The following is a 21,344-nucleotide window of genomic DNA, read 5'->3' as shown; positions in this document are numbered from 1 at the left end:
AAAAAAAAAAAGTTTTATTTAAAAAAAGAGAAAGACCAGAGACCCCTATGCCTTTTAAAGTCCTCCCTAATCATCTTGCCAACCCTTTCAGCCATTCACACAGCAATCCTAGTCATAAACTGGGACCACATTTGCCATCACCTGGGATCAGGAAAACTGGCCCGCTGAACCCACTTGGAGGGAAGAAGCTGAGTGTGGGTGTTAGAGAAGGAGAAGTCAGTCAGCCAGTATAGGCCTGAGAAAAAAGAAAAAAAAAAATATTTAAAAAAAGAGAGAGAGAGGAGATGTGGGGACTCTGTGTTTTTCTGGAATCACTGCGCCACACCCTGGTCAGTAGGTACAGGACTGTCAAAGCCCTTCCTCAGAGATGCTGGGTCAGTGAGGAGACCCCCGATGTCTCAGTCATCTCACTCCACTCCGGTTGTAGCGTCTGGGGGAAACTGAGAATGAAAGTGATCTTGAGTAAACTAAATACAGTTTAGCTATTCATGGCTGTTCCTTTGTCATTCCATCCTTAATGGGTTGTTTTTGCATCTAACAAATAGTTCTAGGCTTTCCTTCCCCTCCAGCCTTTTATGAATTTACATACCAGAGACTTCCAAGCCACAGTTCAGAAGTGATTTCTGGAGAAAGGAGCAGTAAAGAATGAGCCTGGGAATCGAGGCAGTGGCCCCCAGGCTGTGGAGCCATTTATGTCTACTCCTCCCTCTGCTGGAGGCTGTTTGTTTGAGTTGGGAGGAAGCCAATCAGATGCACTGGATCAGGGTGTCCTGTCCAAGGAGACAGGGGGCTATTTGTCTTCTCACATGAGAGAGACAGTCGTGGGAGGAGGAGGGAAGCGCTTAAGAACAGGGACGGAGTAGATAGGGAAAAGATAGTCAATCAAATCTCTCGAGACTATAGTCAGCCGGGTGCAGTGGCTCATGTCTGTAATCCCAGCACTTTGGGAGGCCAAGGGGGGAGGGTCACTTGAGTCCAGGGGTTCGAGAGCAGCCTGGAAAAGATAGGGAGACCCTGTCTTTACAAATAATTTTTAAAAGTTAGCCGGGTGTGGTGTTGCACATTGTGCACTAAGCTACTCGAGAGGCTGACGTGGGAGGGATCATTTGCACCTGGGAGGTCGAGGCTGCAGTCTGCTGTGATCACATCACTGCACTCCAGCCTGGGCAACAGAATGAGACCCAGTCTCAAAAAAAGAAAAAATATATATATTCAGGGTGGGCTTCCTCTTATTAGATATGGCCCAAGTGAAAACCTGGAACTTGTCTGAACTGGACAGCTAAGGAGAGAGGCAGAAGAGGATTAGTGGGAAAAGCGGAAACTTCTAGGTTTGACTCAACAACTGTGTGTGATTTGGGGCAAGCCACCTTCCTCTCCGTCTCCTCTGTCTCCTCCTCTAGTAAATGTTCAGCCTGCTGAGGTCTCCTCCAGTTCTGAAAAGGGATAGTTCTTTTTTTTTTTTTTTTTTTTGATCTGTTGCCCAGGCTGGAGTGCAGTGGCACCATCTTAGCTCACTGCAATCTCTGTCTCCCGGGGTTGAAGTGATTCTTCCACCTCAGGCCTCCTAAGGAGCTGGGATTACAGGTGTGCACCACCACGCCTGGCTAATTTTTGTATTTTTAGTAGTGGCAGAGTTTCACCATGCTGGCCAGGCTGGTCTCGAACTTGTGACCTCAGGTGATCCACCCACTTTGGCCTCCCAAAGTGCTGGGATTACAGGCATGACTCATAGTGCCCAGATTCTTTTTTTTTTTTTTTTTTTTTTAATTTTTTAATTTACAGAACATGAAATTACTTGTTTTTAATAATGCAAAGTTACTTCCATGGGGCTGCTCAACAGAGAGAAAATAAGGCTAAAATGCAACTTAAAGCTCAAAACATTTCTAAATGGCTGTTTACGGAGGCAGGTGGAGGGAATCCTCCCTCTACATTGATAGAAAACAAAACACAATCAGGCCTCTTCGGCCTTGTTGGAAATGTTCTGTATCTTGATCTGGTGGGTTTTTATGTGTGTACATCATATGTGCACAGATAAAAATTCATTTACCTGTACACATAATTTCCATGCACTTTTTTGTATGTAAATTATGTCTCAATGAGAAAGTTTTAAAAATGGACTTCATTAGGCCAGTCACGGTGGCTTATGCCTGTAATCCCAGCACTTTGAGAGGCCAAGGCAGGCGGATTGCTTGAGCCCAGGAGTTCAAGACTAGCCTGGGAAACTTGGTGAAACCCCATCTCTACAAAAATAAAAAAATTAGATGGGCGTGGTGGCACACACCTGTAGTCCCAGCTACTCAGAAGGCTGAGGTGAGAGGAGGGTGGCTTGGACCCGGGAGGCAGAGGTAGCAGTGAGCCAAGATTGCACCACTGCGCTCCAGCCTGGGTGACAGAGCCAGACTCTGTCTCAAAAATAAAATAAAATAAAATAAAATAACTGGGTGTGGTGGTGCACACCTGTAGTCCTAGCTAATTTTGAGGCGAAGGTGGGAAGATCACTTGAGCCCAGGTGTTTGAGGCTGCAGTGAGCTGTGATTGGGCCACTGCTCTCCTGCTTGGGCAACAGAGGGAGACCCCTGTCTCTTTTTTTTTTTTTTTTTTTTTTTTTTTTTTTTGAGACAGAGTTTCGCTCTTGTTACCCAGGCTGGAGTGCAATGGCACGATCTCGGCTCACCGCAACCTCCGCCTCCTGGGTTCAGGCAATTCTCCTGTCTCAGCCTCCTGAGTAGCTGGGATTACAGGCATGCACCACCATGCCCAGCTAATTTTTTGTATTTTTAGTAGAGACGGGGTTTCACCTTGTTGACCAAGGTTGGTCTCGATCTCTTGACCTTGTGATCCACCCGCCTCGGCCTCCCAAAGTGCTGGGATTACAGGCTTGAGCCACCGCGCCCGGCCCCCTGTCTCTTTAAATGAATTTCCAGCTAGGAAGATTAAGGACCCCCTTCTGAGTGCTTTAAAAAGGTTATCTGTGCTGAGGAAAGAGGTAGAAAATTAGGGAAGCAATAAGATAACCTCTGTTTTGGAGAGATTTCCAAAGTCCTGCTATCCTCAGAAAGTCTCGTGTTTCTCCCCAAGGACAGAAAAATCCTCCTTCCTCTCTAATCTCCATCTCTCCTATTGCAATGCCAGCCACTCCTTCTGCCCTCATGGAGCCCAGCCTTTCCCCTGGCCGCAGACAAAATCTCTTTAGAGCCCTGCAGTTTGAAATATTGAGAGAGATTCCATTTCAACCTTTCCACCATCCGTTGTCTGCCCCTCACCCTATTCTCTCCTCTTGGAGATGTCAATTCCTGTTCTGAGCCCGCCCCCGACCCAGGCCCTTTTCCGGTGGTATGTGCCAGCCGGTCCTGCATCCCACATCCCCAGCTGTTGACATTTCATTGCCATTACCCACAGAATAAAGAAAGGGGCCCTGTTATTCAACAATAGGGGAAAAGACAGAGACAATGGGAAATTGTGCTTCCGATGGGGTGGGGACTGAGAAGGAAAGGATAGACAGACAGACAGGGGTCTGTACAGAAGAGGTCAGGTTTCCTGAAGCAGCTGGAAGTCCTGGATGGTTCCCACCTGAGAGTCCGTTCGCAAAGGCAATGCGCACTCAGGCACCAGAGGGCAGAGGTGAGTACTCTGCTGTGGGGCGAGGGGAGATGGGGGTGCTGCTTGATGAGGTGCATATGGAAAAGGAGGCAGCTGGAGCTTGGCAGTTATGGATCTTTGAGTCACATTTAGAGTTCATGCCCATCCCCATCAGTCCAACACCTTCATATCCAATGATCAATCTACCCCTCTCTGGTCTAAAGGCATCGAGAAACAATGAAGCATCTCACTTTCTGCATGCTTCCAGGTCGTCATGCCCGGGTTGTCCCCTTTATTCCATTCCCCTTCATGGGTTCCCAGCCCTCATCCCAAGCCCAGCATCTTCCCCTGGTTCCAGAATAGTGCTTTTCACAGATATAGTCACAGGGCTGGACACAGGTCACTTAACAGGGTTGAGTGGACTGGTGGGGGTGGGGGGTCGTTCTTAGCACCTTGGCTGCTTCTTTGAGCACGGGACAGAAGCTTTTCCTCAAAGATGCAAAAGGGGCCGGGCGCGGTGGCTCATGCCTATAACCCCAGCACTCTGGGAGACCGAGGCGGGTGGATCACAAGTTCAAGAAATCGAGACCATCCTGGTCAACATGGTGAAACCCCACCTCTACTAATCACACAAAAAATTGGCCGAGCATGGTGGGGTGCGCCTGTAGTCCCAGCTACTCGGGAGGCTGAGGCAGGAGAATTGTTTGAACCCAGGAGGCAGAGGTTGCGGTGAGCCGGGATCGCACCATTGCACTCCAGCCTGGGTAACAAGAGCGAAACTCTGTCTCAAAAGAAAAAAAAAAAAAAGGTGCAAAAGCAGAAACTGTGTTGATCAGGTCCTCAAGCCCCAGAATTCTAAGGTGCTTGAAACACCCAGGAGCCTGGCAACAGCTTCTTCCAGAACCCCTTCCTCAAGCAAGGCAAAAAGCTGCTGAGCACCGCTCCCTCCATCTCTGTGAAGAAACCAGGTAGGCAATGGAGCTACTGACTACTCTCTCATTTTCTGTTAGGGGGTATGAAGAGCATGTGCACCTGTTTTGAAATACAGAAATATAGATCAGTGATTAAGTGCTCGAGCCTCACTGTCAGATCTGGATTCAAATCCCAGCAAACCCTTTCTCTTACTAGCTGTGTGACCTCATTTCCTAGAATGTGTGAACCTTTGTTTCAGCAGGTGTACAATGGGATTTATAATTGTTTCTGCCTCAGAGGATTGCTGGGAAGAGTAAATATAAAAATAAACATGTGGCCGAGCGCGGTGGCTCATGCTTGTAATCCCAGTACTTCGGGAGGCTGAGGTGGGCAGATCACCTGAGGTCAGGAGGTCAAGACCAGCCTGGCCAAAATGGTGAAATCCCGTCTCTACTAAAAATGCAAAAATTAGCCAGGCTTGGTGGCAGGGACCTGTAATCCCAGCTCCTTGGGAGGCTGAGGCAGGAAAATGGCTTGAACCTAGGAGGCAGAGGCTGCAGTGAGCCGAGATCGTGCCGTTGTACTCCAGCCTTGGGGACAAGAGTGAGACTCTGGGTGCTTCTTCCCTCTCTCCATTCCCCATCCTGTCTTCCCATGAGTCTTTAATGTAAGTTCATTCATTAAACCACACACACTTACTTAGCACCTACTATATGCCAGAAACTATGCTGGGAACTGGAGATAACAGCTAACACATACAGAGCACTTATTACATTCCAGACACTATTTCAAGCATTTTGCATGTCTCACTTCATTTAATCCTCACAACTACTCAGTGAGGTAGGTGTGCTATTATTCCCCACATTTCACTTATGAGGACCCTGAGGCAGAGAGAGGTTAAGTAACTTATGCAGGATAAGTAACTTATGCATAGTCATGCAATTAGGAAATAGAGGAGCCAGATTTGGAAAATAAATGCAGTGAAGTAAAGAAGTCTTCCGTCAATTTTTTTATTTTCTTGGAGACAGGGTCTTGCTCTGCCCGCCAGGCAGGAATGCAGTGGGAAGATCTTGGCTCACTGCAGCCTCCACCTCCTGGGTTCAAACGATTCTCCTGCCTCAGCCTCCTGAGTAGCTGTGATTACAGGTGCATGCCACCAAGCCCAGCTACATTTTTCATTTTTAGTAGAGATGGGGTTTCACCATGTTGGCCACGCTGGTCTTGAACTCCTGACTTCAAGTCATCCACCCGCCTCGGCCTTCCAAAGTGTTGGGATTACAGGGATGAGCCACTGTGCCCGACCCAGTTCATTTTTTTTTTTAAAGGTCAAGGTGATAAGAATGATACAATAAAGGAGGAGCTGGATGCAGTGACTCAGACCTGTAGTTCCAGCTACTTGGGAGGCTGAGGTGGGAGGACTGCTTGAGCCCAGGAGTTGGAGGCCAACCTGGGCAACATAGTAAGATCCTGTCTCTTAATAAATAAATAAATAAATAAATAAAGAGGAGGGGGCATCAACTACCGTACTGAAATAGATAACTGCATTTAAAGTAGTTTTTTAAAAAAACTTTATAATTTTATATTTTTTAACTTCATAGTTTCTGGAAAACCTCCTTGATATAGTCTATATATGCATATGCATATAATTCAAATTCACACTGTTAAATTTAGGTGCTAGTAAGAGTACTTGTAAGACAAAACGTGCTGGCTGGGTGCGGTGGCTCAGGCTTGTAATCCCAGCATTCCGGGAGGCCAAGGCAGAAGGATTACTTGACCCGGGAGTTAAGACCAGCCTGGGGTGGCCGGGCGCGGTGGCTCAAGCCTGTAATCCCAGCACTTTGGGAGGCCGAGGCGGGTGGATCACAAGGTCGAGATATCGAGACCAACCTGGTCAACATGGTGAAACCCCGTCTCTACTAAAAATACAAAAAATTAGCTGGGCATGGTGGCGCGTGCCTATAATCCCAGCTACTCAGGAGGCTGAGGCAGGAGAATTGCCTGAACCCAGGAGGCGGAGGTTGCGGTGAGCCGAGATCGTGCCATTGCACTCCAGCCTGGGTAACAAGAGCGAAACTCCGTCTCAAAAAAAAAAAAAAAAAAAAAAGACCAGCCTGGGCAACATGTCGAAACTCCACCTCTACAAAAAATACAAAAGAAAAAAAATTAGTGGGGTGTGGTGGTGTGTGCCAGTAGTCCCAGCTACTCAGGAGGCTGAGGTGGGAGGATGGCTTGAGCCTGGGAGGGGGAGGCTGCAGTGAGCCGTGATCATGCCACTGCACTCCAGTCTGGGTGTCAGAGTGAAATCCTGTCTCAAAAAAAAAAAGTCCCCAGTTCAGCAGATGACAGTGCACTCTACAGTGTAGCAAACTGGGGGTGAGGAAAGGTTTCCTAAAGCAGGTGAGGCCTGTGTAACCAAGACGGGCACAAAGGAAGGGAAGTGAGTGCAAACTTGGACTGTGTGGGAAACTGCCGGAAGTCCAGCATGTCTGGGGCACAGTGCAGAGGCCAACATGGTAAGAGGCGAGGTGGGGCCAGGCTGGAGGTGCACGGAGCAACTAGATTATAGACAGCCTTGGAAGCTGTGGTTGTGAGATTGGATTTTATCCTCGGGGCAATCAGAAGTCACTTTTTTTTTTTTTTTTTTTTTTTTTTTTTGAGACGGAGTTTTCGCTCTTGTTACCCAGGCTGGAGTGCAATGGCGCGATCTTGGCTCACCGCAACCTCCGCCTCCTGGGTTCAGGCAATTCTCCTGCCTCAGCCTCCTGAGTAGCTGGGATTACAGGCACACGCCACCATGCCCAGCTAATTTTTTGTATTTTTAGTAGAGACGGGGTTTCACCATGTTGACCAGGATGGTCTCGATCTCTTGACCTCGTGATCCACCCGCCTCGGCCTCCCAAAGTGCTGGGATTACAGGTTTGAGCCACCGCGCCCGGCCAGAAGTCACTTTCAAACAGGAGAATGAAAAGGCCAGGTACAGTGACTCACACCTGCTGTAATCCTAGCACCAGCCTTGCCAACACAGCAGGACCTTGTCTCTACTAAAAACTTAAAAAGAAAAAATCAGCTGGGTGTGGCGGCGCACGTGTGTATTCCCAGCTACTCAGGAGGCTGAGGTGGGAGGATCACCTGGGCCTAGAAGTTAGGGCCTGCAGTGAGCCATGATCATGCCACTGCACTCCAGCCTGGACCACGGAGCGAGACTCGATCTAAAAAAAAAAAAAAGGCAGCAGAGTGACAAGATCATTTTGACTCGGGCTTCAAGATGGAGGATGGGTGCTGGGAGAGGCTAGAGAGGAGCTGGCAGTCCAGATGGCAAGCTTGGGAAGTAGCACTTGTGATGAGGGGGACAGGTAGAGGAGATGCTAAATTAGTACCTGCAGGCTGAGAGGATGTGAGAGAGGAAGAGAGGGCGAGGAAGGGGGTTGCTACTGTCTTCCTCCCCTCATTAGCGTCCTTCTGTCACTAACCCCTTTTCTCTGCCCCAGTGGCTTCCAGCTTGACAGTCCCTTCTAGGAATCTCTGATGGGAGTTCACCCCCAACCCTGCTCTTCCCCACCCTTTTGCCTCAGTCCTGAGAACTTCCCATCCTTCCTGCCCTGCAGACAGTGCCTGGCTAACTCTCCATCATGCCAGGCTGGCTCACCCTCCCCGCGCTCTGCTGTTTTCTACTCCTTTGGGCCTTCACCGTCTTCCATAAAGCCCAAGGAGACCCAGGTAAGACCCCAGCCCAGGCCAGACTCTGAGGAAGGCTTGCGGAGACTGCAAGGGTGGGGAAAGGGGAAAGGGCAGCTGTTACAGGTACCCATGGAGTGAAAGTCATTGCTGAGAAGGCAATGGAGGAGAGGGTTGGGGGGCTCTGGAGAAAGCATTTGGGGAGCAGGGTCTGATGGGCACTTGGGGCAGTGAGGATCAAGGGGTTCCTGCCACTGTGGCCCCCTCTGCTCAGCATCCCACCCCGGCCCCCACTACCTCCTGCCCCCCATCCACGAGGTCATTCACTCTCATCGTGGGGCCACGGCCACGCTGCCCTGCGTCCTGGGCACCTCGCCTCCCAGCTACAAGGTGCGCTGGAGCAAGGTGGAGCCCGGGGAGCTCCGGGAAACGCTGATCCTGGTCACCAACGGACTGCAAGCCCGGGGGTACGGGCCCCTGGGAGGGCGCGCCAGGATGCGGAGGGGGCATCGGCTAGACGCTTCCCTGGTCATCGCGGGCGTGCGCCTGGAGGACGAGGGCCGGTACCGCTGCGAGCTCATCAACGGCATTGAGGACGAGAGCGTGGCGCTGACCCTGAGCCTGGAGGGTGAGGCCCTTCCGCTCCCGCCCCATTCCTCTCTAGCAGGCGGGGCCGCCTCGCCTGGGGTCTCCCAGGGCTCCTTCCCAGTATCTCCCTCGCACCCCCGGGAACCCCAGCTCCCTCGCCCAGGCCGCACCACCCTTCCTCCCCCTCCACCATCGTCTGCTGGCCGCCCCCCCAGCCTCCCCGCCACCCCCTAGGTGTCGTGTTTCCGTACCAACCCAGCCGGGGACGGTACCAGTTCAATTACTACGAGGCGAAGCAGGCGTGCGAGGAGCAGGACGGACGCCTGGCCACCTACTCCCAGCTCTACCAAGGTGAGCGGCCGAACCCAGCACCGCCCAGGCCCCGCCGAGCTGTCGCAGGGGCCCGACAGAGAGCGCCAGGCGAGCTCAGTCTGGCTCCTGCCTGGAACGCCTCTCATCCCCGACCCCCGCCGTCTCCCGCCAGCGTGGACCGAGGGTCTGGACTGGTGTAACGCCGGCTGGCTGCTCGAGGGCTCCGTGCGCTACCCTGTGCTCACCGCGCGCGCTCCGTGCGGCGGCCGAGGCAGGCCCGGGATCCGCAGCTACGGGCCCCGCGACCTGATGCGCGACCGCTACGACGCCTTCTGCTTCACCTCGGTGCTGGCGGGTGAGGGGAGGGGCGAAGACAGGGTCTTGGGGCGGGGTCTGAAAAGTGTGGGGGGCGGGGAGTGGACCTCCACGTGAGATTAGGGCAGGGTCTCCGGGTCCCTCCAAGGCACCGCCCCTCCATCCGCCCGCGCTCCCGCCCAGGTTCCAGACCACCTCTCCAAACCCTTCCGGCACTTCTGCCTCGATCCCCCTGCTGCTGGTACCCAAGCCCGATCCCGCCCCTCGGCGGCCGGCGCCCCAACTCTACCGCCTGGGAGTCAGTCTCCCTGCCCCGCCCCGCCCACCGTGCTCTCGGTCGGTGACCCGCTGTGGTCCCTAGGCCAAGTGTTCTTCGTGCCCGGGCGGCTGACGCTGTCTGAAGCCCACGCTGCGTGCCGGCGACGCGGCGCCGTGGTGGCCAAGGTCGGGCACCTCTACGCAGCCTGGAAGTTCTCGGGGCTAGACCAGTGCGACGGCGGCTGGCTGGCTGACGGCAGCGTGCGCTTCCCCATCACCACGCCGCGGCCGCGCTGCGGGGGGCTCCCGGATCCCGGAGTGCGCAGCTTCGGCTTCCCCAGGCCCCAGCAGGCAGCCTACGGGACCTACTGCTACGCCGAGAATTAGTGTCACCGTGTCCTCTCCAGCGCTCGCGACAAAGCGTGGGAGTCGTAACTGGGTTCGCTCGACACCCCTTTTCGGAGCTCCAGACCGGGAGAAGCCTCTCCAGACCTGCCTTTCCAGCGGGTGCTGCGGGCCCCGGACTCCGGCTGGCCAGGCGACGGGGAGGGGAGGCGGGTGCGCCCTCGGCGGAGAGGTGCGGCGGTGACCCTCGGACCCGCTGAGGTTCGCGAGCCCCCGCAGTGGGCTCAGCCGCCGTTGGGCGGGAGGGGAGGCCGGGGGTATTAACGGCAATAAAATAACCTGGGGACCCTTTGTGTTGGACGGAGCTGTAAGCGCTGAGAGGCGTGGATGTGTGAGTCTGCGTGTGTGCGTGCCTGGGCTGATGACCCGGGACCCTGCGTGGCCACTGAGCGCCTAAGACAGAGAAAGGGACGGGGCTGTTGCCGTTACGGGATGGGTCAGTGGAAGAGCAGGAGTGCGGCCGGAGGGCACCCACAGGCCAAGGGAGAGGGAGAGGTGAAGACCTCGTGGGCGCCTGGCCCGAACCCACGCGGGAGAACCCAGGATGTTGTTGCACCAGGCGCCAGGCGCCACGCGGGGGCGCTGCACACGCACCTAAGATTAGTTCAAACTTGCCAGGGGCGCCCCATGCCCCCAGGCCTACCCTATGTGCCCCAGATAACAAATAGACAAACATATTTCAAAATGTGCAGCAGCCTGCAGACCTTCCTGAAGCGTATGCGGGGACTACTATTAAAGATAGAAAAGTGATACTGTTGTTAGAATTGACAGGAAATTAACCCTGCGGAAGGAGGAGGCAAACACCAAACACCAGGACCACCAAGGCAAAGGGGGAAACGGACAAGTAACATTCTCCACCGTGGCTACGGGAAACATTCTAGCAATTCAAGAGACAAGTTCTAATGTTATTAATTCACTTTCACATATAGATTGGTGTGTATATACATTAGTTTCTAACTATACTAGAAAAAGCCTGAGCTAGATAATAGTAATGAATGGGGCAAAGGGTATGAACACTCTAATGGTGCTTGATATATGTTGCAAAATTGATTTCCAAGGGGGTTCTTGCTATAATTGCTAAAGAGACCAGCCTGGCCAATACAGTGAAACCCCTTCTCTGCAGAGAATGATAGAATCAACACCATCTTCAATAACCATCATGCAGCAAATGAGGTATTTGTGCCATTTCCTAAACCTTGGTTTTCTCATCTTGGTGTGGGATAATCATTTTTGTCTTTTGTGATTACAATCAGTTGAGGCATTGCATGTACTGGGCAGTACATGTCTGGTACACATAATGGGCACTCAAGTGGTACGTATAATAATTAATAATTATTGTGATGATGGTAATATGGCAACAACAGTAATTTTTAAGCTTCTTACCAGGCAGCCTGGAGGACTGGTTGTTGTATGGCACTATATTAGTCAAGATCAGATAGATTATTATCAGAATAATCATCTATCTGATCTTGACTAATATAGTGCCATAAATCCCAAATCTCAGATAACAAATGTAATATGACCTAAACGTTTCAAAATGTGCAGCCTGCAGACCTCCCAGAAGGGTTTGCAGGGACTACTATCAAAGATAGGAAAGTCAGGTGGGCAGAGTGGCTTACACCTATAATTCCATCACTGTGGGAGGCTGAAGTGGGTGGATCATTTGAGGTCAGGAGTTCAAGACCAGCCTGACCAACATGGTGAAACCCCTTCTCTACTTTAAAAATACAAAAATTAGCTGGGCATGTTGACAGGTGCCTGTAATCCCAGCTACTCGGGAGGTTGAGGCAGGAGAATTGCTTGAACCCGGGAGGTGGAGGTTGCAGTGAGCCGAGATCACACCATGCACTCCAGCCTGGACAACAGGGCTAGAGTCAGTCTCTAAATAAATAAATAAGGTTTATTTCTCACTCAGGCTACATGTGCATCGTGGTCAAGAAGGGAGTTCTTATTTTTGTGATTCAGGAACACAGGCGGATAGAGCAGCCACCATCTCGAATACTGTCAATCACCACATCAGAAGGAAGAAATAAAAAGAGCCTTGCAGGGTTTCACAAACGCAATTAACAGCTCCCACCCAGAAGTGACACCTGTCCCTTCAGTTCACAACTCATTTGCCAGAACTAATCACATGGCTCTACCCAACCACAAGGGGGCAAGAAAGAGCAATCCTTCTTTGGCCTAGAAATAGAGAAACTGGAAATTTTTGATAACAGCATCAGTGCCCACCACAAGCACCAAGGAGAGCGGTCTAGACTCTGGGACATATTGGTAGTCACCCATCCATCTACCCCTTTCCAGGGTTTTCTAAGCTATGGCCTATGATGAAGTCAGAGCCCCAGAAAGCTAAGATCCCAGCAGCTCAGCCAGCAGGAGGATGGCTTTTCTTCAGTGTAATGTCTTCAGCCCAAGGGCAAGAGACCATACGAGAAATGGCCATGGGGCAAGCGTGGTGGCTCACGCCTGTGATCCCAGCACTTTGGGAGGCCAAGGCGGGTGGATCACTTGAGCCCGGGAGTTTGGGACCAGCCTAGGCAACACGGCAAAACCTCACCTCTACAAAAAATACAAAAATTAACTGGGCTTGGTGGCACACGCCTGTTGTCCCAGCTACTTGGGAGGCTGAGGTGGGAAGATCGCTTGAGCCAGGGAGGTTGGTCAAGGCTGCAGTAAGCTGAGATCACACCACTGCACTCCAGCCTGGTGACAGAGCGGGACCCTGTGTAAAAAAAAAAAAAAAAGTCAAAAAGGCCAGGAGAGGAGCTTTCCATTTGCTGCAAATCTCCATTTCTTCAACTATAAAACTGCAACATCACTCATTCCTACAACTACTCTGCATGTTGCTATCACCACTCTTTCTTATTATAGAAAACTTCAAACATACACAAAAGTATTGAGAATAGTATGATGAACTACTCCATCACCTGGTTGACCATCATCAAAATTCTGCCCTTCTTTTTTCCTGGGTTCTCTTAGTCATGATGGCTTTTGCTGGAGTATTTGAAAGTAAATCCCAGATAGTCTATCATTTCACCTGTAAGACTCAATATGCGTTTCTAATAATGACTTCTAAAAATAACCGTAATTCCATTATCACACTTCCTCCCAAAAATTAAACTAATTTTTATTTAAATGATTATTTTTCTCTGAATAGCCAAACAATAAAATTTTATAGTTGATTTGCTCAAACTAGAATCCAGCTAAGGTCTACAACATTGCAATTGGTTAATTTGGGGGATGAAGGGGTTAATTGATGCTTTTCTTTTCTTTTCTTTTCTTTTTTTGGAGAATGAGTCTCTCTCTGTCATCAGGCTGGAGTGCAGTGGCATCATCTTGGCTCACCACAGCCTCCACTTCCTGCGTTCAAGTGATTCTCCTGCCTGCCTCAGCCTTCCGAGTAGCTGGAATTATAGGCATCTGCCACCACACCTGGCTAATTTCTGTATTTTTAGTAGAGACAAGGTTTCACAATATTGGCCAGTCGGGTCTTGAACTCCTGACCTTGTGATCCACCCACCTTGGCCTCCCAAAGTGCTGGGATTACAGGCATGAGCCACCATGCCCAGCCTGGTTTTTTTTTTTTTTTTTTTTTTTTTTTTAAGACAAGGTTTCACTACGTTGCCCAGGCTAGACTTTAATTCCTGCATTCAAGTTATCCTCCTGAGTAATTTCTTTCTGTCTCTGTTAAGCTATAATACTTCTGTCCCCTTCATTTTATCTATGCCATTTTGTTTGTTTAAGAAACTAGGTCATTTTTTTCCTGTCAAGTTTCCCACATTCTGGGTTTGGCTGAGTCTATCCTTGCAAATGTCATTTATCATGTTTCTTTGTCCCCTGTGATTATATTTAGAAGTTTGATTAAATTCAAGCCAGACACAGTGGCGCATGCCTGTAATCCCAGCACTTTGAGAAGCCAAGGTAGGCAGATCACCTGAGGTCAGGAGTTCGAGATCAGCCTGGCCAACTTAGTGAAACCCCATCTCTACTGAAAATTCAAAAATTTAGCCAGGTGTGGTGGTGTGAGTCCTGTAATGCCAGCTACTTGGGGGACTGACGCAGGAAAATCGCTGGAACCCAGGAGGCAGACATTTCAGTAAGCTGAGATTGCACCACTGTACTCTAGCCTGGGCATCTGAGTGAGACTCCATCTCTAAATAAATAAATAAATTCACACTCACTGTTTTCTAGGAACAGTTCATAAGTGATATTGCATACTTTCTCTTTCATCACACCAGGAGGCACCTGGTGACTAGTTGTTCTACTTTCTTTTGTTTGTTTTTTGAGACTGAGTCTTGCTCTGTCACCCAGGCTGGAGTGCAGGGGCACAATCTCAGTTCACTGCAACCTTTGCCTCCCCGGCTCAAGTGATCCTCCTGCTTCAGCCTCCTGAGTAGCTGGGATGACAGGCGTGCGCCACCACACCCAGCTAGTTTTTGTAATTTTTTTTGTAGAAACGAGGTTTCACCATGTTGCCCAGGCTGGTCTCAAGCTCCTGGCCTCAAAAGATCTTCCTGCCGGGCAGGGGGAGGGGAGCACACACACACAAAGGAGATCTTCCTACCTTGGCCTCCCAAAATGTTGGGATTACAGATGTGAGCCACCACGCCCTGCCCTTGATCTACTTTCAATCATGTTGAGATTAATTAGATTCAGGGACTGTCAATCCATTCATTATAAGGTTCTCCATTGTATTAGTTTCTGCTGTAACAAATTACAACAAATTTTTTTTTTTTTTTTTGAGACGGAGTTTCGCTCTTGTTACCCAGGCTGGAGTGCAATGGCACGATCTCGGCTCACCACAACCTCCGCCTCCTGGGTTCCGGCAATTCTCCTGCCTCAGCCTCCTGAGTAGCTGGGATTACAGGCACGTGCCACCATGCCCAGCTAATTTTTTGTATTTTTAGTAGAGACGGGGTTTCACCATGTTGACCAGGATGGTCTCGATCTCTCGACCTTGTGATCCACCCGCCTCGGCCTCCCAAAGTGCTGGGATTACAGGCTTGAGCCACCGCGCCCGGCCAACAACAAATTTTTTTGTTTAAAACAACAGACATTTATTATCTTACCATAGAGACATTTATTCTCTACCTGCCAGAAGTCCCAAATCAGGTTTTTTTGTTTGTTTGTTTGTTTGTTTTTTGAGATGGAGTTTCACTCGTTACCCAGGCTGGAGTGCAATAGCGCAATCTCGGCTCACCGCAACCTCCGCCTCCTGGGTTCAGGCAATTCTCCTGCCTCAGCCTCCTGAGTAACTGGGATTACAGGCACGCGCCACCATGCCCAGCTAATTTTTTGTATTTTTAATAGCGATGGGGTTTCATCATGTTCACCAGGATGGTCTCGATCTCTTGACCTCGTGATCTACCTGCCTTGGGCTCCCAAAGTGCTGGGATTACGGGCGTGAGCCACCGCGTCCGGCTGGAGACTGGGGTTTTAATTTACCAATTCCAGCCATGTGCCGTGGCTCACGCCTGTAATCTCAACACTTTGGGAGGCTGAGGTGGGCAGATCACCTGAGGTCAGGAGTTCAAGACTAGCCTGGCCAACATGGTGAAACTCCGTATCTATTAAAAATATAAAAATTAGCCAGGCATGGTAACATGTGCCTGTAATCCCAGCTACTGGGGAGGCTGAAGCAGGAGAATCGCTTGAACCCGGGAGGCTGAGTTGCGGAGCCGAGATCATGCCACTGCACTCCAGCCTGGGCGACAGAGTGAGACTCCGTCTCAGAATGATAATAATAATTCACCAACTCCTCATCTGTCACTTGTTGAGAGCTGGTCCCAGGAGCATTAACCCTCTGGTGCTGTGCACTTAGACCAGGCATTCCTTCACAGACAAAAATGTCCTCAGCAAGCAGTCTTTGGCTTGTTGAGTGCTAAGGGAATATGGGTCAGGGCACCAACAAGATCTGCTATTCCCTATTAATTTTCAAAACCTGGAATCGGAGCCCTATCAATGTCCAAAGGTGACCAGTGATTTTATTTTTTGGTATCATTATGAACTCACGGACTTATCATGTGTTTGATGTGTTTCAATCTCCTACAGTCATTAGTCATTTTAATGCTGAAACTGTTTCATCTTTGGCCAGTAGGAGTCTTCTTAAGTTGGTTACTGGGTCTTTTTTAAATGACCCTGAACTGACCTGAGTTTTATTTTATTTTATTTTTATTTATTATTTTTTTTAAGATGGGGTTTCACTATGATGGACAGGCTAGTCTTGAACTCCTGAGCTCAGGTGATCCACCCACCTTGGCCTCCCAAAGTGCTAGGATTACAGGTGTGAGCCACTGCGCTCGGCCGACCTGAGTTTTACAACTATAAATTCCTTATTTTCTCTCTCTTCTTCTTCCTCTTCTTCTCCTCCTCCTCCTCCTCCTCCTCCTCCTTCTTTTTTTAGAGAGACAAGGTCTTGCTCTGTCACTCAGGCTGGAGTGCAGTGTCACTGTCCTAGCTCACTGCAGCCTCATACTCCAGCTGAAGTGATCCTCCTGCCTCAGTCTTTCAAGAGGTTAGAACCGGCCAGGTGCAGTGGCTCAAGCCTGTAATCCCAGCACTTTGGGAGGCTGAGGCGGGTGGATCACGAGGTCAAGAGATCGAGACCATCCTGGTCAACATGGTGAAACCCCGTCTCTACTAAAAAATACAAAAAATTAGCTGGGCATGGTGGCGCGTGCCTGTAATCCCAGCTACTCAGGAGGCTGAGGCAGGAGAATTGCCTGAACCCAGGAGGCGGAGGATGCGGTGAGCCGAGATCGTGCCATTGCACTCCAGCCTGGGTAACAAGAGTGAAACTCCGTCTCAAAAAAAAAAAAAAAAAAAAAAAAAAATTAGCTGGGCATGGTGGCGTGTGCCTGTAGTCCCAACTCCTTGGGAGGCTGAGGCAGGAGAATTGCTTGAACCCAGGAGGCGGAAGTTGCAGTGAGCGAGATTGTGCCACTGCACTCTAGCCTGGCGCCTGGTGACAGAGTGAGACTCTGTCTCCAAAAAAAAAAAAAAAAAAAAAAAAAAAAAAAAAAAAAAAAAATTAGCCAGGGATGGTGGTATGCTCCTGCATTTCCAGCTACTTCAGAGTCTGAGGCAGGAGAATCGCTTGAACCCGGGAGGCAGAGGTTGCAGTGAACCTAGATCACACCACTGTACTCCAGCCTGGGCCACAGAAAGAGACTGTCTCAAAAAAATTAGCAGTTTTTACATAACTCTCCTTCTCTTATAGTCAAAATCTTGGTTTCTAACACTATTAATATAACTAATTAGTGCTGGGCGTGGTGGCTCGAGCCTGTAATCCCAGCACTTTGGGAGGCCGAGGTGGGTGGATCACGAGGTCGAGAGATCGAGACCATCCTGGTCAACATGGTGAAACCCCGTCTCTACTAAAAATACAAAAAAATTAGCTGGGCATGGTGGCGCGTGCCTGTAATCCCAGCTACTCAGGAGGCTGAGGCAGGAGAATTGCTTGAACCCAGGAGGCAGAGGTTGCGGTGAGCCGAGATCGCGCCATTGCACTCCAGCCTGGGTAACAAGAGCGAAACTCCGTCTCAAAAAAAAAAAAAAAAAAAAAAAAAAATATATATATATATATATATATATATATATATGTATAACTAATTTGCTTTATTATGGTAGACTGGGTGTTATAATAATGTTCAAACTAATACTGCCAACATTAAAATTTATCCATGGCTCCCTTTGCCCTTTGAGAGTTGGAGACATATAATCAAAATGCTGACTTTCATAATCACTTGAAAAAAAAATTTTTTTTTTGAGACAGAGTCTCACTCTGTCGCCCAGACTGGAGTGCAGTGGTACAATCTTGGCTTACTGCGTCCTCTCCCTCCCAGGTTCAAGCGATCCTGGTGCCTCAGCTGCTCAAGTAGCTGAGATTGCAGGCGTGCACCACCATGCACAGCTAATTTTTGTATTTTTAGTAGAGATGGGGTTTCACCTTGTTGACCAGGCTGATCTCAAACTCCTGACCTCAGGTGATCCACCCACCTCTGCCTCCCTAAGTGCTGGGATTACAGCACTGAGCCCAGCCGAAAGAAAATTATTCTATGTGGCTTTGCTCCAACTTCATATACAGTTAGGTACATTTGTTACAATTTGTTTTATATTAGTAGGGATTGCTTTATTTTTCTTCTTTTTAATTCGACCTAAAATGAATGTAAACTCTAATTGATTTTGTGTTTTAATTATATAAAACATTTACATGGTTCCAACATCAAAACCATACAACAAGGGGTTATTGGCATTTTACAGGTGAGGAAACTGAAGCACAGAGAGATTAGCACCTGCCCCAACATCACAGAGAGGTGAGTGGTCCTTCCCCATAGGAAGCTGGGAGAGGTGCAGCAGGCGGCCTTCCAGTGGGACCTCAAGAGGTGGATTCAGATGTACTCAGGCTCCAGCCCTCCAGTTCCCAGTTCCTCTGGCTATTCTTTTTTCTTTCTTTTTTTTTTTTTTTTTTTGAGACAGAGTCTCACTTTGTCACCCAGGCTGGAGTGCAATGGAGTGGTCTTGACTCACTGCAACCTCCGCCTCCTAAGTTCAAGCAATTCTCCTGCCTCAGCCTCCCCAGTAACTGGGACTACAGGCACGTGCTACCATGCCCGGCCAATTTGTGTATTTTCAGTAGGGATGGGATTTCACTATGCTGGCCAAGCTAGTCTCGAACTCCTGACCTTGTGATCTGCCTGCTTTGGCTTCCCAAAGTGCTGGGATTACAGGTAAGAGCCACCACGCCAGGCCTCTCTGGCTATTCTTTATGGAACACACTGACGGTCTCCTCTGAACACATGGGTTTGCAATCCTCAAAGCGAGGGTCTGACCAGTTAGTTCACAGGGACAGCTGGCTCCTGCTAGTGCTGCAGGGGGAGGTCTCTGATGATGCTGTAGGTCCCATTGCTGTCTCCCTACTGCCCCACTCCCCGCCCACTGCACACTCCCTGTCTGCGGCTGCGGGAGCCCTCAGAGCCATGCTAGCCATTTCTGTCCCAACCCCCTCCTCCCTGGGCTGGGGTCTTGTGCTTCCTGGCCTCTTTCAGAAGCTATCAAAGCCCCCATTCTCTGAGCACAGCTGTGCCAGCATTCAGGCCCACACCCCCCTCTTCAGTCCTACTCCCACATGCCCGTGGCACAGGACCCAGATGCCTGTGCAGGGCCTCGGAGAGGAGCTCAGCTGCCTAGGCCCCCACTCCAAGTTTGGGAGAAAGGGGGCAGGTGTTGAAGGAGGGTGGAAGGACAGGCTCTCCTAGTGGCCACTGTGGAATGGAATCCAGTGAGGAAGGCCCAGGGCTAATGCTGGAGATGGGGGAACTCAGGGTGCAGGAGCATGGAAGGGAGATTCTCTTTTCTCAACTTGGGTCATGGCCTCGGCTTTGGCATGGATGGGGGATACTGGGGGGCTGGTGGAGGCAGGAGATTGATTGTTCTCATCCAGAGAGGCTGGAAAACTCCCCAGGGCCCAGGAGACTGGGAGGCAGCCAGCTGGACAGCACGTGGGCGAGGGAGGAGAGCTGCCCACACTCTCCCTCCCTCCTTCTCCCTCCCCCAGTCGACATCTGGGGAGCCCTGGCAGGAACCCTGGCCTGGGAGTCAGGAGACTTGGGTTTTGGTCCTGGCTCAGACAAGTCCATGCTGTGTGACTCTGGACAGTTGCTGGACCTCTTTGGGTCTCCGTTTCCTTGTTCAGAAGATACTCAAGGTTACCGGAGAAATGTTTCTCCTATTACTGAGACAGGAGGTTCTTCTTGAAATCTGGCTTTTATTCTTCCTGCTGCCATTGATTCTGCAAGCCTTCAGCCAGTCCCTGGGGCTCTCTTTCTGAGATCTGGAGGGGCTAGGCAGAGGGAGGTCTTGGTTCTTGCCTCCTCTCAGAAGGTGACTAGAAACAGGGGAAGATGCTTATGGCCAAGGGTCCATAATTGTAAAGAGAGTCCCTGATCAGCAATCGCCAGTTCAAACTGCAGGTTAGGCTTCAGTATAAATTTTCCCAGCTGGAAATGTTGGAAAAGCACCTCAGAGAGGTGCCCATTTCCTCCCCTGAGAAATCCTCTGGAAAGAACTCCACTCCCAAATAATGAGCCCTCCATCCCATTCACAGGGGAGTGGTCCTCTGACCTCCTGTCCTCCTGGCCAGGGTATCTGAGCAGATTAGATTGCCACGTGTTCGTGCATGTGTGTGTGTGATTGGCAAAGGAAAAGAACTAGATTTTGCTGAGCCCAAGTCATGGGCCAGGGGTGTCCCTTGCCCAGTCCAGGTACAGTAGATATTGCCCAGTGCAATAGATATTATTAGCCTGTTGTTCAGAAGTGAGAGTTTCAGAGGAACTGGGCCCTTTCCGAGGTTTGCTACTGCAACTGACAAAACAGGAATTTGACTTCAGTGCCAGTGATACCAGAGTCCTCATGTTCGCAACAGCAGCTGTCTGTTCTCTCACCATGTCTGGTCTCCCACCAGGGATCTGCCTCTTGGAACAGACTGTCTGGTACCAGCCCTTGTCCAGACCCAAGTGCTGCTGGCCTCAGTCAAGGATGGACTCCCCCAGGGCGCCGAAATGAGTGCCAACACTTCTGGTCATGAGGAGAGGTGGTAAGGAAGGTCACTTTCTCCACATTCTCTGGTCACAGCCAGGTTTCCCTGAGGCAAGAACTGTGGTTGCATCTGAACCACCACTGGGATTAAATTTCAGCCACTTGGTTGCCTGGCTCAGCCTGGCTGGCCTCAAGCCCTGTAGAGCCCGTAGATGACACATGCATCCGTGCTGAGATGGTCCTGGGAAGGAGGATTTTCCTGAGCTCTAAGGAGAGCAAAAAGATATCCTAAGGCTGCCCAGACCTGTCCCCAAAGGCCTTCTCAGATCCCCTCTTTCTACTAGAAGAATTGGAACTTCATTTCCAGGCCTCGTGCAGTTCCTGGTCCACAGTTGGAATTCAGTTCAACTCATATTTGTTTAACAAAGTGAATAGATTGAGGTCCCTTCCACCCCAGACTCTCCCAGGCACCTTCCTCTGTCCCTTTCAGTCTTGCATCCCTGCCTGGGGCATTTTTCTTTTCTTCTCTTTTCTTTTTCTGAGATGGAGTCTTGCACTGTCACCCAGGCTTGAGTGCAGTGGTGCGATCTTGGCACACTGCAATCTCCGCCTTCCGGATTCAAGCGATTCTCCTGCCTCAGCCTCCTGAGTAGCTGGGATTACAGGCACCTACCACCATATCCAGCTAATTTTTGTATTTTTTTAGTAGAGACAGAATTTCACTATGTTTGTTAGGCTGGTCTTGAACCCCTGACCTAAGGTGATCC

The 21,344-nt window shown here is 50.2% G+C and overlaps 1 protein-coding gene across 3 annotated transcripts; it reads left to right on the top strand.

Moving 5' to 3' along the window:
* The first annotated feature begins 2,985 nt into the window (after positions 1-2,985).
* Positions 2,986-10,335, top strand: HAPLN2 (hyaluronan and proteoglycan link protein 2). Of its 3 annotated transcripts, XM_010348465.3 has the most exons (7): positions 2,986-3,621; positions 4,416-4,547; positions 8,097-8,208; positions 8,441-8,794; positions 8,989-9,105; positions 9,239-9,421; positions 9,743-10,335. In XM_010348465.3, the coding sequence occupies exons 3-7, from the start codon at positions 8,121-8,123 to the stop codon at positions 10,024-10,026; spliced, it is 1,026 nt and encodes a 341-aa protein (XP_010346767.1). In that variant the 5' UTR covers positions 2,986-3,621; positions 4,416-4,547; positions 8,097-8,120; the 3' UTR covers positions 10,027-10,335. The 3 variants fall into 3 exon arrangements, with proteins under 3 accessions (XP_010346767.1, XP_010346768.1, XP_003937896.1); XM_010348466.2 differs by lacking the exons at positions 2,986-3,621; positions 4,416-4,547 and adding an exon at positions 5,867-5,950; XM_003937847.3 differs by lacking the exons at positions 2,986-3,621; positions 4,416-4,547 and adding an exon at positions 7,364-7,465.
* The last annotated feature ends 11,009 nt before the right edge of the window (positions 10,336-21,344 follow it).

The sequence above is a fragment of the Saimiri boliviensis genome, chromosome 19 (assembly GCF_048565385.1).
Source record: "Saimiri boliviensis isolate mSaiBol1 chromosome 19, mSaiBol1.pri, whole genome shotgun sequence".
Classification (NCBI taxonomy): Eukaryota; Metazoa; Chordata; class Mammalia; order Primates; family Cebidae; genus Saimiri; species Saimiri boliviensis.
The sequence above is the reverse complement of the archived record's forward strand: the minus strand, read 5'-3'. Positions and strand labels throughout refer to the sequence as shown.

Bases quoted from the DNA above. Each gene is read 5' to 3' on its own strand.
- HAPLN2 (XM_010348465.3), top strand. From the start codon at position 8,121: ATGCCAGGCTGGCTCACCCTCCCCGCGCTCTGCTGTTTTCTACTCCTT. The intron at 8,795-8,988 runs GTGAGGCCCTTC...GCCACCCCCTAG, and splicing joins GCTGACCCTGAGCCTGGAGG to GTGTCGTGTTTCCGTACCAA. The intron at 9,422-9,742 runs GTGAGGGGAGGG...TGTGGTCCCTAG, and splicing joins CTTCACCTCGGTGCTGGCGG to GCCAAGTGTTCTTCGTGCCC.